Below are 15,159 nucleotides of genomic sequence, written 5' to 3'. Positions count from 1 at the left end.
TCACATTGTAGGAATCCCAGAAGGAGATAAGGGGTGGAAAGTTTATTTGAAGAAATAACTAAAAAACTTCCCTAAACTGGAGAAGGAAGCAGACATCCAGATCCAGGAAACAGAGATCCTAATAAGATGAACCTGAAGAGGTCCACATCAAGACACATGAATACCAAAAATGGCAAAATGGAGTAAGAGGATTTTAAAAGCAGCAAAGAGAAATAGTTACATATAAGGGAAACCCCACAAAACCATCAGCTTATTTTCCAGCAGAAACTTTGTGGGCCAGAAGGGAATGGAATGATCTATTCAAATTGCTGATAGGAAAAAACCTACAACCAAGAATACCCTACCCAGCAAGGTTATCATTCAGAATAGAAGAGATAAAAAGTTTCCTAGACAAAAGCTAAGGGTGTTCATCACCCCTAAACCAGCCTTATAAGAAAGGTTAAAGGGAATTATCTGAGTAGAAAGAAAAGGCCATAACTAGAAGAAAATAAGAGGAAAAAAATTCACAGTAAAAGTAATCATATAATTAAGGTAGTAGATTCAACTATAAAGCCAGTTTGTTCACACACAAAAATAGTAAAATCTGCTATATCTACAAAAAAACCAGTCCAGGATATACAAAATAAGATGATGCAAAATATGACATCATATACAGAAAATATGGAAGGGGGATGAAAAATTAGGTGCTTTTAGAATGTGTTCAAACTTAAGTGACTATCAACTTAATAAAGACTGCTGTATACACAAGATGACATATGAACCTAATGGTAATCATAAATCAAAAACCTCTAATACACATACACAAAGAAAAAGGAATCCAAGCATAACCCTAAAGAACGCCTTCCAAGCACAAGGGACGAAAGCAGAAGATACAGAACTACAAAAACAACTGAAAAAGAATGAACAAAATGTCAATACGTACCTGCAATAATTACTTTAAATGCAAATGGACTATTTCCAATCATAGGGAAAATGGAGTGTAAAAGAACCCTAAGGTGACCTCATCCCACAGATAAAAATGGATAACACTCAACAGCATAAATAACCCAGAAAACAACCTGAAGACTGGCACAACAGACTCCACAAAAGTATACAAGAGGCCATATTGGAGAGAATAAGAAGGGCAGTGGGGAGCAAAACTGACTGTAGCCTTTCATGGGGTGTGAGGAGCCCCAGAAATGGAGAGAAATCACACCAGGGATCCCACACACACAAAAAAGATGAATCCCCACAACAGCAGGGCACACACAACACACATATGGGACACCTCCTGAAGCACCAGGTTCTAGTGAAGAGGGGACACTGCACTGCAGGATAATACAGAACCTTTCCTTCATAAGGCTTTTATTTTTAAGAGCAGGAGACATAGCTGACTTTCCAAACACAGAAACAGACACAGAATTAGACAAAATGAGACAGGAATGTCCCAAATGAAAGGACAGGTAAAGACCACAACAAAAGACTTAAGCAAAGTGAAGTAATATGCCTGATAAAAAATTTAAAGTAATGATCATAAAGATACTCAATGCACTTAAGAATGGAGGATATCAGAGATATTAACAGAAAGATTTAAAAACAAGACAAAACAAAACAGACACCAGAGGGTCCCATGGGTAGTGCAGTTAATTAAGCATCTGACTCTTGCTTTCAGCTCAGGTTGTGATCTCAGGCTTGTGAGATCAAGCCCTGCACTGGGCTCTGGGCTCAGCATGGACTCTGCTTGTGACTGTCTCTCCCTCTCTCTGCCTCTCCCCCCACTACATGCATGCACATGCACTCTAAAATAAATAAATCTTAAAAGATGAAAGAACTGGAGATGAACACAAATGAAATTTAAAAATATACTAGATGGAATAAGAGCCTAAAGGAGAGGAGCCAGTTAACAACATGGAAGACAGTAATAATGGAAAGTAATCAAGCTGAACAGGTGAGGAAAAAAATTAGACAAAATGAGAACAGACTTAGGGAGCTCAGTAACCCCATAAAGCATAATATTCACATTAAGAGATCCCAGAAGGAGAAGAGAGAAAAGGGATCAGAAAAGTCTATTTGAAGAAACCACTAAAAATTTCCCTAATCTGGGGAAGGAAACCTATCCAGATCCAGGAGGCACAGAGAGTTCCCAACAAAAATAAACCCAAGGAAGTCCACACCAAAACGCATAGTAATTAAAATGGCAAAATGTTGTGATAGAGAATTTTAAGAGCAGCAAAATAGTTACATATATATTAAAAAAAAAAAAAAACATAAGGTTATAAGCTGATCTTTAAGCAGAAATTTTTTAGGCCAGAAGAGAGTGGCATGATATATTCAAAGTGCTGAAAGGAAAAACTTTGCAACCAATGGTACTTTATCCAGCAAGGCCATCATTCAGAATAAGAGAGTTTCCCAACTACCATCACCACGAAACTTGCCCTACAAGAAATGATAACAGGGACTCCAAGTGGAAAGAAAGACTATAAGTAAGAATAAAAGAAGGAAGCACAAAAGCAGTAAAAATAAGTATGCCTGTAAAAAAATCAGTCAAGGGATTCACAAAATAAAAGGATGTAAAATAGGGCATAGCAGGGGTGGGAGGAAAGAAATAAAGAATGGGTTCAAACTTAAGTGACCATCAACTTTAAATAGACCACTGTATGCAGATGTTATATACAAACCTAATGGAAACCACAAATCAAAACCTAGTAATAGATATACTTAGATTCCTTTCTAGTTTTGACATATCACTAAAGACAACTAACAGAGAAGAGAGCAAGAAAGAACACAAAAACCATAAAAATCACAACAAGTAACAAAATAGCAATAAATACATACCTATCAACAATTACTTTGGAGTGTCTAGTCCATTTATATTCAATGAAAAGACATAGGGTGATGGAATGGATAAAAAAAAAACAAGACCCATCTATATGCTGCCAACAACACACTCATTTCAGACCTAAAGATACCTGCAGATTGAAAGTGAGAGGATGGAGAAATATTTATCATGCAAATAGATGTAAAAAGATGGGCTAGCAATACTTATACAGGAAAAAATAAACTTTAAAACAAAAGCTAATAAGAAACCAAGGACACTATATAATCATAAAAGGAACTATCCAAGAAAACATAACTATAAATATTTATACACCCAACATGGTAGCACCCAAATACATAAGTCAGTTAATAACAAGCATAAGGGAAGTAATCAATAGTAATACAATAGCAGGGGACTTAACAGTCCACTTACATCAATGGACAGATCATCAAAACAGAAAAAACAAGAAAATAGTGGCTTTGAATGACACACTGGACCAGATAGACTTAATGGATATATTCAGAACATTCTATCCTGGAACGCTTGGGTGGCTCAGTTGGTTAAGCATCTGCCTTTGGCTCAGGCCATGATATCCAGGTCCTGGGGTCAAGTCATGCATTGGGCTCCTTGCTCAGCAGGGAGCCTGCTTCTCCCTCTGCCTGCCACTCCCCCTGCTTGTGCTGACAAAATCTTAAGAAAAAAAGAACATTGAATTCTAAAACAGTGGAATATGTATTCTTTAATGCACACAGGACATTCTCCAGAATAGACCACATATTAGGCCACAAAACAATCCTCAACAAATTTGAAGAGACTGAAGTCCTACCATGCACCTTATCTGAAACTAGAAATTGGCCACCAGAAAAAAAAAATCTGTAAAGAGCACAAATACATGGAGGTTAAACAACATGCTACTGAACAATGAATGAGTCAACCAATAAATCAAAGAAATAAAGGCAGGTGAAAATGGAAACATAATGGTCCAAAATCTTTGGGATGCAACAAAAGCTGTTCTAAGAGGGAAGTTTATAGCAATACAGGCCTACCTCAAGAAAAAATCTCAAACATAACCTTATATCAAAGGAGCTAGGGAAAAAACCCAAAACAAACCTAAAACCAGAAGTAAAGAATAAATATTAGAGCAGAAATAAAATACTAAAAAATAGGGCAGATCAATGAAACCAAGAGCTGGTTCTTTGAAGAGATCAACAAAATTGATAAACCTCTAGCTAGACTCAAACAGTAACAGCAACAAAAACCCACACCCAAACAAAATCACAAGTGAAATAAACAGCACAGAAATACAAACAATGGTAAGAGATTATAAAAAAAATATGCCAACAAACCGAACAATCTAGAAGAAATATATAATTCCTAGAAACATAACCTTCCAAAACTGAATCGGGAAGAAATAGAAAATTTGAACAGACCAATTACCAGCAATGAAATTGAAGTAGTGATCAAAAAAAATTCCCCCAAAAAACCCAAAATTCCACAACCAGATGGCCTCATGGGAGAATCTACCAAACATTTAAAGAAGAGTTAATACTGGGGCACCTGGTCAGGTATTTAAGCATCTGACTCGATTTAGCTCAGGTCATGATCTCAGGGTCCTGAGATCAAGCCTGGTGATGGGCTCTGCACTGGGCATAGAGCCCGCTTAAGATTCTCTCTCCCCTGTCTCTCCTCCCAACCCACCCCCCACCCTGACTCACACTAAAAAGGAGGGGGGGTGGGGAAAAGAAGAGTTTACACCTATTCTTCTCAAACTATTCCAAATAACAGAAGAGGAAGGAAAACTTCCAAGTTCATTCTAGGAGGCCAACATTCCCCCGATACCAAAACCAGATAAAGATACCACATATACCCACAAGTGTGAACAAGCCAATTATCTCTCATGAACATGGACACAAAAATCTTCAAAATATTAGCAAAGTGAAACCAATAATACATTAAAAAAAAAAAGTCATTCACCCTGATCAGGTGAGATTTATTCCTGGAATAAAAGGGTGGTTCACTCTTTTACAAATCAATGGGAAATAAAAACATTTTAATAGATGTAGAAAAAGCATTTGACAAAGTACATCCATTCATGATAAAAAAAAAAACCCTCAAGAAAGTAGGTTTAGAGGGAAAACACCTCAACATAATAAAGGCCTTTTATGAAACACCCAGATCATACTCAATGGGGGAAAACAGAGCTTTTCCCCTAAGGTCAGGAAAAAGACAAGGATGCCCACTTTCACCTTTTATGTAACATAGTACAGGAGTCCTAGCCACAGCAATTAGACAACATAAAGAAATAAAAGGCATCCAAATTGGAAAGGAAGAACTAAAACACGGTATTTGCACATGACAATACTCTATATAGAAAACTCTGAAGACTCCACCAAAAAACTAGAACTGATAAATCAACTCAGTAAAGTTGAATAAAAAAAAAAATCAGTGTACAGAAATCCATTACATTTCTATACAATGAAGCAACAAAAAAGAAACATTAACGATCCTATTGACAATTGCCCCAAACAAAATACTTAGGACTAAACTTAAGTGGTGAAAGACCCATAATCTGAAAACTAAAAAATACTGATGAAAGAAATTGAAGAGGACAAGAACATATGGAAAGGTATTCCATGCTTATAGATTGGAAGACTCCTAAAATGTCCGTAGTACCCAAAGCAATCTACAGATTTATGCAATCCTTATCAAAATACCAACAGCATTTTTCACAGAACTACAACAATTCTAAAATTTGTATTGAACCACATGAGATCCCAAATCACCAAAGCTACCTTGAAAAAGCTAGAGGCATCACAATTCCAGTTCAAGTTATACTACAAACTAATAAACAAAACAGGAGGTAACTGGCACAAAAATAGACACACAGATCAACAGACAGAGTAGAAAGTCTACAAACAAACCCATGATCATATGGTTAATCTTTGACAAAGGAGGCAGGAATATGCAATGGGAAAAAGATAGTCTAGTCTTTTCAACACATAGTGCTAGGAAAACTGGACAGCTACATGTAAAAGAATGAAACTGGATGACTGTTTCACCATACACAAAAATAAACTCAAAATAGATTCAAGACCTAAATGTGAGATCTGTAATGATAAAAACCCTGGAAAAGAGCATAGGTGGTAAGGCCTCTGACATCAGCCATAACATTTTTCTAGATAGTTCTCCTGAGGCAAGGGAAACAAAAGCAAAACTAAAGTACTGGGACTTCATCAACATAAAAAGCTTCTGCACAGTGAAGGAAACAACCAATGAAACTAAAAGACAACCTACTGAATGGAAGAAGATATTTGCAAATGACATATCCAGTAAAGGGTAATGTCCAAAATATATAAAGAACTTATACAACTCAAATAATTCAAAGCCAGTCATAGAAAGACAAATACCATATGATCTCACTTCTATGTGGAATTGAAGAAAAACAAAGGAAAAAAAAGACAAACTAAAAAAACAAATGCTTAACTACAGAGAACAAACAGGGTAGGTGGGCAGGGGGATGGTGAAATACGTGAACGGGATTACGAGTATACTTATGGTGAGCACTGAGTCATGTATAGAATTGTTGAATCACTATATTGTACACCTAAAACTAATATAACACTGTATGTTAACTATACTGGAATTAAATTTTTTAAAAAGGGCAGAAAAGCTGAAAAAAAATAAAAAAAATTCACAAATTTTCAGGCTACAAAAATATGTAGAAGTCTGTTGTGTTTCTACACTAATAATGAGCTAACAGAAAGACAAATTAAGAAAATCCCATTTATAATTGCATTAAGACACTTAGGAATAAATTTAACCAAGGAGGTGATAGACCTGTACTCTAAGAACAGTAAGATATTAACGGGAAGAAAAAAAAAAAAAAACTGAAGACACAAATAAATGGATATACTGTGCTCACAGACTGGAAGAATATTGTTTAAATGGCCATACTACCCAAACCAATCTACAAATTCAACGCAATTCCTAGCAAAATACCAATGGTATTTTTCACAGAACTAGGATAATCTTAAAGTTTGTATGGAACAAAAAAAAAAAAGAAAGAAAGAAGAAAAAGAAAGATACCAAATAGCCAAAACAATCTTGAGAAAGAAGATGGAGGTATCATGCTTCCAGATTTCAAACCATATTACAAAGCTACAGTAATCAAAGCAGTATGGTACTAGCACAAAAATAAATGCATAGTGCAAAGAACAGAACACAGAGCCCAGGGATAAACTCCCACTCATCTAGTCAATCTACAACAAAGGATGCAGGAATATACAAGGTGGATATTGGTGAGGATGTGGAGAAAAGGGGACACTTGTGCATGGTCGGTGGGAATGCCAACTGGTAGAGCCACTCTGGAGAACAGTATGGAGGTTCCTCAAAGAGTTACAAATACCACATGATCTAGTCATTTCACTACTAGGTATTTACTCAAAGAAAATGAAAACACTAATTTGAAAAGATATGCACCCCTATGTTTATAGCAGCATTATTTATAACAGCTACACAATGGAAGCAACTCAAGGGTCCATCAGTAGATGAATGGATAAAGAAGATATGGTATATACTATGGAATATAAATCATTTAAAAAAAAGGTAGAATCTTGCCATTTACAACATGGATGGACCTAGAGGGTATTATGCTAAGTGAAATAAATCAGAAATACCACATGATTTCACTTCTACGTGGAATCCAGAAAACAAATGAACAGCAACAACAACAAAAAACAAAAACACCAGATTCTTAAATGCAAAGAACAAAGGTGGTTGCCAGAGGGGAGGTGGTGGGGGGATGGGCAAAATAGATAGAGGATCAAGAGTTACAAAGTTTCTGTCACAAGTCACGGAGATGAGAATTACAACTGCAGGAGTGCGGACAACACTAACACCATCTTGGCCTTCCGTCTTGCTCTCTTGTTCCTAGCCACACAATGACCTGCCCCGGGGCTCCATGCTCCCTGCCCCATGGAGGATAAGGTGTGTCCTGGCTGGAATGCGCACGGTCTCATTCTGACCATCTCTGAAGTAACGCACAGAAGGTCCCGCTGCAGAGAACTAGTACAGATCCTCTGGCGAACAGATGGCACCACTTGAGATAACTAGCCCGAGACCTCACCACCATGCCCCTCACTCTATACAGGCTGGGGATTAAGGTCCGGACTTGGCAGCAAATAGCTGCATAGCTCAGGGATCCTTTGCCCGATCCCACCTCCCACCCCCCATCAGTAAGTTATCCTGAATAAAACTGTGTAAACAGTAGGGAGTGCTTGCTTTGTTTTTGGTCTTAGAGTGCCTTCGCAGACTGGAGAATATAAACAACACTGCAGTAATGTTCTGTGATGACGGAGTGGCTACACTCATAGCGAGCATTACGGGTTGTACACAATGGTCAAATCGCTATGTTGTACACCTGAAACTAGAGGTCAACTGTACTTATATTAAAAATATTTAAGACTTTATTTGACAGAGTGCTCACAAGCAGGGGATAGTGGGAGAGCGCATGCCTAGCAGGGAGCCCCATGTGGAAATCAATTCCAGGACCCTGGGATCATGATCTGAGCCCAAGGCAGACGCTTAACCAACTGAGCCACCCAGGCACCCCCTCATTAAAAATATTTAAGACAAAATAAAATGGACCTCAGGCAAACCAAGACATACTTTACAACAAAATCTCTACATTGCCATAGGACTACCCTGAGATGGTGAATAAAGCCAAACACTGAAACCTGTTTTATGTCATTTAGACAAATATTTATATCAGAATATTCTAATGAAGAGTAAATAGTCAATTAGTGGTAAATAATATACTTACCTTTACTACTGCTCCTGGAAATAACCTAGAAGAAAAAGTAAAGCTTGTATTATTTTTAAAAACCATTATCAACTCTAACATTAATTCATCAGTGCTGATAGTTCTCTAACAGGCAGGAGTCGACTTTCATTAGTAGAAAAAACTGAGAAATCCTATTTGACCTTCAATCGTATTAAAATCAGCTTATCGCCCTTAAACAGGTGAATGATGTATGCATGAAAATAAACCACTTCATTTTTCTATAGCACTGGTTAGATATGGTTTCTACTTCATATAATGTTCTAATAAAATATGAGAGTCTTGGTAAAACCCACATCTTAGAAAACATAAGTTTTATAAATAACTGAAGATTCCTACAAATAATCAATGGTATGTATTCAGTGAGGCATCCAGCCTCATCCTTACCAAGGCTGTATCAAAGAAGTCTTCTATAACATCAGTCAGGGATGTGTCAGATGCTGGATCTGCCATGGTCAGAAATTCTGTTGTTTTTTCAAACCAGGAAACCATGTACATAAGAGAAAAAACACTGATGGAAACTTCTATGACTATATAACAACTGCCTATTCGATAGTTTCATAAGTCTTTTACCAGAGCAAAATATTTTTAAGATTGGTTTCTATAACATTTCAATTAGACCTAGTTCTAAGGCCTCCATCTAGAACTCTCCAGAATGAAGTCCTACTGCTATAGAGTTGTACTAATAAGTTCTCAGATACCAGCAAGAGTTGGCCAGGATTAATGCCAGAAAGTCCTATATGGGGGCTAGTGATTAAAGATTAAGAGATAAATGAGCCTCCCCAACACTGCAGCAATTCTTGTCATCTGAGAGGCTGTAGAAAACAAACTAATAAAAGGAGATGGAGAACTTGGAAAGCACTCCAGAAGTATGTTAGTACAGTATATGTATGTCTCAAGCCTTTCTCTTGTCAAAAGCTTCCAGCTAACTGGAGATTTGTTTTCCTGTAGGAATGTATATCCACATTCATATTAAGTTGCTAGGATTGATAGGATTTAAAATAAACTCCTATAAACCCTCCAAGAACATTTATTCAAAAAAGCAAAGGCCATCTTTGGACCATTTTTTTGCTTATAAAAAAAATTCTGCATGCGCAGTTTGAAATTATCAATTGAACATGTAGTAAGAGGAGTTTGTAATGAAAAACGCTTACAGGAATGAGCCTTGGAAACTTGGTCCACCTTGGAGCCAAGAACCCAAAGCACCCCACTGGGGACCATGGACAAACCAAATGTTCGCAACCTTGACTGCACATTAGGAAAACCTGGGGAGCTTTGAAACACCCTGACACCCAGGACCCATCACAGACCCAGTATGTAGCAATCTCTGGTGGTGGGACCCAGAGAGTGCTTGTTAAAGCTCTCCAGGGGATTCTGGTGCACAGCAAGGGTGGCAGGCCACTATTAAGTTCCAAGTGATGTTTTTGATCTCAAATGAGGCAAAGATTTGTGCTAGACTGCATCATCCATGTTCTGAGGCAAACTTTTCTCCAACAGCCTAAGGGAAAAAATCCTTCTATACAACGGAACTCACCGCTAAGGTGATATCCACCCCCCAGATCCATACTGAATTTTACACTTTTAAGTAAATTTTTGTCACTATTCCATTTACCACCCCAATCCTATCCGCCCCCCCTCAGCATACCAAAATATATTGAGCATAGATACAGAGAAGTGAGGGCAATGCCACATTTGATCAAGACTTGGAACTAGAAAGTCACTCTCTGGGGGCGCCTGGGTGGCTCAGTCGTTAAGCATCTGCCTTCGGCTCAGGTCGTGATCCCAGGGTCCTGGGATGGAGCCCCACATCAGGCTCCCTGCTCTGCAGGAGGCCTGCTTCTCCCCCTCCCACTCCCCCTGCTTGTGTTCTCTCACTGTGTCTGTCAGATAAATAAATAAAATCTTTAAAAAAAAAAAAAGTTGAAAATAGAGCTACCCTACAACCCAGCAATTGCACTACTAGGTATTTACCCCAAAGATACAAATGTAGGGATCCGAAGGGGTACGTGCACCCCAACGTTTATAGCAGCAATATCCACAATAGCCAAACTGTGGAAAGAGCCAAGATGTCCATCAACAGATGAATGGTTAAAGCACACACATATACATGCGTATGCGCATACAACCATCAAAAAACCCGAAATCTTGCCATTTGCAACCATGAAGATGGACCTAGAGGGTATTATGCTAAGCGAAATAAGTCAATCAGAGAAAGACAAGTAGCATATGATCTCGCTGATATGGTCCTCTGTCTTGGTTCTCAAATTCCTCATAGGGGAAGGGAGGAAAAGGTGAAACACGATGAAACCAGAGAGGGAGACAAACCATAAGAGACTCTTAATCTCAGGAAACAAACTGAGGGTTGCTGGAGTGGTGGGGGGTGGGAGGGATGGGGTGGCTGGGTGATGGACATTGGGGAGGGTATGTGCTATGGTGAGTGCTGTGAATTGTGCAAGACTGCTGAATCAGAGACCTGTACCCCTGAAACAAATACATTCTATGTTAATAAAAAAAGATAGTAGGAAGGGAAAAATGAAGGGGGGGAAATCGGAGGGGGAGATGAACCATGAGAGACTATGGACTCGGAGAAACAAACAGGGTTTTAGAGGGGAGGGGGGTGGTGGGATGTGTTAGCCGGTGATGGGTATTAAGGAGGGTACATTTTGCATGGAGCACTGGGTGTTATGCACAAACAATGGAACACTACATCAAAAACTAATGATGTAGTGTATGGTGACTAACAATAAAATAAAATTAATTTTTAAAAAGTAAAATAAAGGAAAATGGGCTGTGGCAAGGGGAAGTATTTGATCATTTATCTAGATTCAATCTTGTTACTAATGTCTATTAAAAGTTTTAGGGCGCCTGGGTGGCTCAGTTGGTTAAGCGACTGCCTTGGGCTCAGGTCATGATCCTGGAGTCCTGGGATCGAGTCCCACATCGGGCTTCCTGCTCAGCAGGGAGTCTGCTTCTCCCTCTGACCCTCTTCCCTCTCGTGCTCTCTATCTCTCATTCTCTCTCTCTCAAATAAATAAATAAAATCTTTAAAAAATAAAAAAATAAAAAATAAAAGTTTTAGAGCCTTTGGTGGGGGTTGTGGGGGGCATATAATTTATTCCCTACTCATTCTCTATTCCCAAGTTAAATTCACTAAAATAATTAAAACATGTGATTACAGCATTGGCTTGTCAAGGGGAGAAGACAGTAGGTCTGACTCATTCCTGCACACTCCCAAAGTGCTCAGCACATATCAGGAAACCTATACTGAACTTCATCTTTGACTGATATAGGCAATAAGCATCATGACCAATTTCTTTCCAAATTTGGTTTCAAAGGAACAGAAACTATCAAACTAGATAACTAGTTTCATTCCAGTTCTTTAAATGACCCAAAGCCATACAAAATTAAAACAAGACACTTATCTTTGGGATCAGTCCCTGCTGAATTAGCAAAGGTTCATCTTCTTTGAGGCCATCCATGAAGAATCGCTGAACACATTTCAGCAACAGCGAAACATACCGAAACTCATTTTTCTCCAGTTCCTGGGTATTAGACCACACTAAGTTAAAACCTTACAATGAAAGTTATTAAGGGAGTGGATCCTAAAAGTTCTCATCACAAGGAAATTTTTTTTTGTTTAGGTTTTATTTAAGTAATCTCTATACCCGACGTGGAGCTCGAACTCACAACCCCTTGCTTTCCTGCCTAAGCCAGCCGGGTGCCCTTCATCACAAGGAAATCTTTTCTCTATTTTTATCTATAGGAGATGATGGATGTTAACTTATTGTGGTGATCATTTCACAATACAAGTCAAATCACTATACTGTACACCTTAAAGTTACAGTGCTGTGTATCAATTATACCTCAATAAAACTTGGGGGCAGGGAGGGGGGACCTTCCAAATAATTACACATTGGTATTCTCCCCACAAAAAACTTTACTTGCCTTATTTATTGATCTGTCAAGATGATAGAATACAAGATGATTGTATTTTTGAGGAATGTGGCTTGCTCTCTGTTGAAAATATTCTTCTATTTTCTGAAATCCTTTATCATGGAATGTATCAATAATAAGTGACTGAAGCTGGAAAGTTAATAGTTTGCAAATTATTTTCCCCTAAGAACATTTACTTCATAGTAATATTTCTACCATCAATAATTCAGTGTGGAGGGGCACCTGGGTGGCTCAGTCATTAATCGTCTGCCTTCGGCTCAGGTCATGATCCCAGGGTCCTGGGATCGCCCCGCATCAGGCTCCCTGCTCCGCAGGGAGTCTGCTTCTCCCTCTCCCACTCCCTCTGCTTGTGTTCCCTCTCTCGCTGTGTCTCTGTCAAATAAATAAAATCTTTAAAAAAATAAAAAAATAATTCAGTGTGGAATTAATAGAGGATAAATAGTTATATCTTGAACAGATCATTTAGCCAATGATTGAGCTTGTTGGGTGAAGACAGTTTGCAAAATGTGGTTTGTGGACCACCAGCAGCATGGGCATCACCTGGGGACTGATTAGGAATCAAACACTGGGGGAGAGGGGGTGGCCCGCAGGTAGCCTTCAGGGGATTCTCTTGTATGCTAAGTTGGAGAGCCACTCACTTAGGGAGAACTACATTTGAAGTACAGATATCTGGAGAAAAGACTTTACCTCAGTAATGTTAGAAATTCTAAGACACTAAAAAAATGCAAACCTATTATAAGTGACATAAATGATCAGAAGAAAATGAATTCCACAATTACAGATAGTTGACTAAGTATGCAAATTGTCATAACAAATGAAATTTTTTCCACCTAAACATCAGCCAAGAACTACTTCTAAATACATTTGAACAGAGACATAAGTATCTGTACTAAAAAGATAGGATTTTTTTCATTTTTAAAAATTCAGTTCATTCTTACAGGCTAAATTACCAATATACAATATTATTTTAATAAGGAGGCATTTTACTGTATACAGCTCCAAATTCCACATATTCTTAGTACTGATTTAAATGGAGAGATAGCATTTGAAATTAAACACGTGAACAGAATTATTTTTAAGTTAGCACATTTTTAAGTGAACCTTTTTGTGCCAAGAGTGTTGAGTGTTCCACAGATGTTCTCATGTGATCCTTACCACCACCCTGACAGGACAGATTCTTTATCTGGGGAGAATAGAAAGGCTGGGAAAGGTTAAGTACTTGCATGAGATCACCCAGGTGAGATTTACACTCAGATTCTCTGACTCAAAAGCTCAGGCCTCTGCCTAAAACTCCACTTGGCTTCCCTGCATTCAGAATAATTCCAAACCCTTTGCCTCGGTCTTCAGGGCTCTGCATGATTTGATCTGTCAACTTCTTCTGCCTGACTTCCCTACTAATAAGTCAAAAACAACAACAACAACAATAAAAAAAACTAAAGTTAACTTACATTAAAATAAAAAAAAACAATAAATCAAATTCTGCCTTGCCTCAGGGCCTTTGCACTGACTGTTCTATGCCTAGACTGCTTCTTCCCTTTGGTTGGTAACCTGTTTCTTTGGCTCTGCACCAGGCTGTAAGCTCCACGTGGGCAGGAATCGTATCTGTTTGTTCAATACTGTCTACCTAGAACAGTACCTGGCCCAAGAAAATTTAGACTAAGATATTGGTAGGATACTCAAAGGCATGGTGATAAACTGAATGTAGGAGATTAGGGAAGGGGAAGGAGCAAAGATTTCTCTGCCCCTGGCTTGAGCAACTGAGGAACAATTGTGCAGTTCTGTGTGTACACAGCAAACACAGAACTAGAAAGAGAGCACACACACCCTCTCCCTCCCCACCCCAAAAAATTAGCTTGATCTTTACATAGAAAGCATCCAGAGCAATTCCACTCCCAGCGTCTTCCTTAACAGACTGCAAAGGACCTTCCTCTTCCTGTGTACAAAAAAAATGTTTAAAAAAAGTCTCAAAGAAATGCATCTCAAGTTTTAAAAATAAAATGAAGCTTCATATTGTCATCCCGAACAAAAACGTTTTGTTTGCTCATGCCGCTGATTATAGATCTAAGTAACATACTACTTAGAAATAATTTTTCTTTCTTCAGTACTATGACAAATACAGACTATCACAAGAAGCAAAGCAAACATTGTTGTAATCAACAATCACACAAAATAGACAAACTCTATAGTGATAACTATAGAATAGATGGCTTTGGATTAATGAACCATTTTTAGAATGAGAGTTTGTAAAATGAAATTTTGGAAAGCGTGTTTCAAGCCCAGTCATGAGATTGAGCTTTAGGTTTCTGACTTTGGTGAGTTTTAAATACTCCTCTGGGACTTTTAGCACAGCTTCAAGGATCAAATATTAACAACCACCACGAGAGAATTCACAAGACATTTAGTAGTGGATTGTTAACACCTTTTCCTCGAGAGTAATCCCTGGGTCTGCCACCTTGGTTTTCACAACACATTATGCCACATTAAATAACAGCATTTCATCTGCTCACTTCATCCCAACAATTATTTAAAAGTACAACACACCAAAAACTAGACTTCAAATATCTTCTAG

General features: G+C 38.2%; 1 protein-coding gene across 2 annotated transcripts in view; it reads right to left on the bottom strand.

Moving 5' to 3' along the window:
• The window catches only part of SYCP2L (synaptonemal complex protein 2 like), a 102,016-nt gene extending 87,496 nt beyond the window's left edge, over window positions 1-14,520 (bottom strand). Inside the window, exons 1-5 of one of the 2 annotated variants that reach the window (XM_088024390.1) lie at window positions 14,455-14,520; window positions 12,582-12,719; window positions 12,059-12,178; window positions 9,024-9,128; window positions 8,619-8,643 (exon numbers count right to left, since the gene is read on the bottom strand). In XM_088024390.1, coding sequence (XP_087880516.1) covers window positions 8,619-8,643; window positions 9,024-9,128; window positions 12,059-12,115 — 187 coding nt within the window. In that variant the 5' untranslated portion in view covers window positions 12,116-12,178; window positions 12,582-12,719; window positions 14,455-14,520. Of the gene's footprint in view, window positions 1-8,618; window positions 8,644-9,023; window positions 9,129-12,058; window positions 12,179-12,581; window positions 12,720-14,454 lie in introns of those variants that run through there. The other variant, XM_088024389.1, reaches the window with a different exon arrangement.
• Window positions 14,521-15,159: the final 639 nt, after the last annotated feature.

The sequence above is a fragment of the Eumetopias jubatus genome, unplaced genomic scaffold (genome assembly GCF_037043125.1).
Source record: "Eumetopias jubatus isolate StellerSeaLion01/CBP00866 unplaced genomic scaffold, mEumJub1_p1.0 scaffold_6, whole genome shotgun sequence".
Classification (NCBI taxonomy): Eukaryota; Metazoa; Chordata; class Mammalia; order Carnivora; family Otariidae; genus Eumetopias; species Eumetopias jubatus.
The sequence above is the reverse complement of the archived record's forward strand: the minus strand, read 5'-3'. Positions and strand labels throughout refer to the sequence as shown.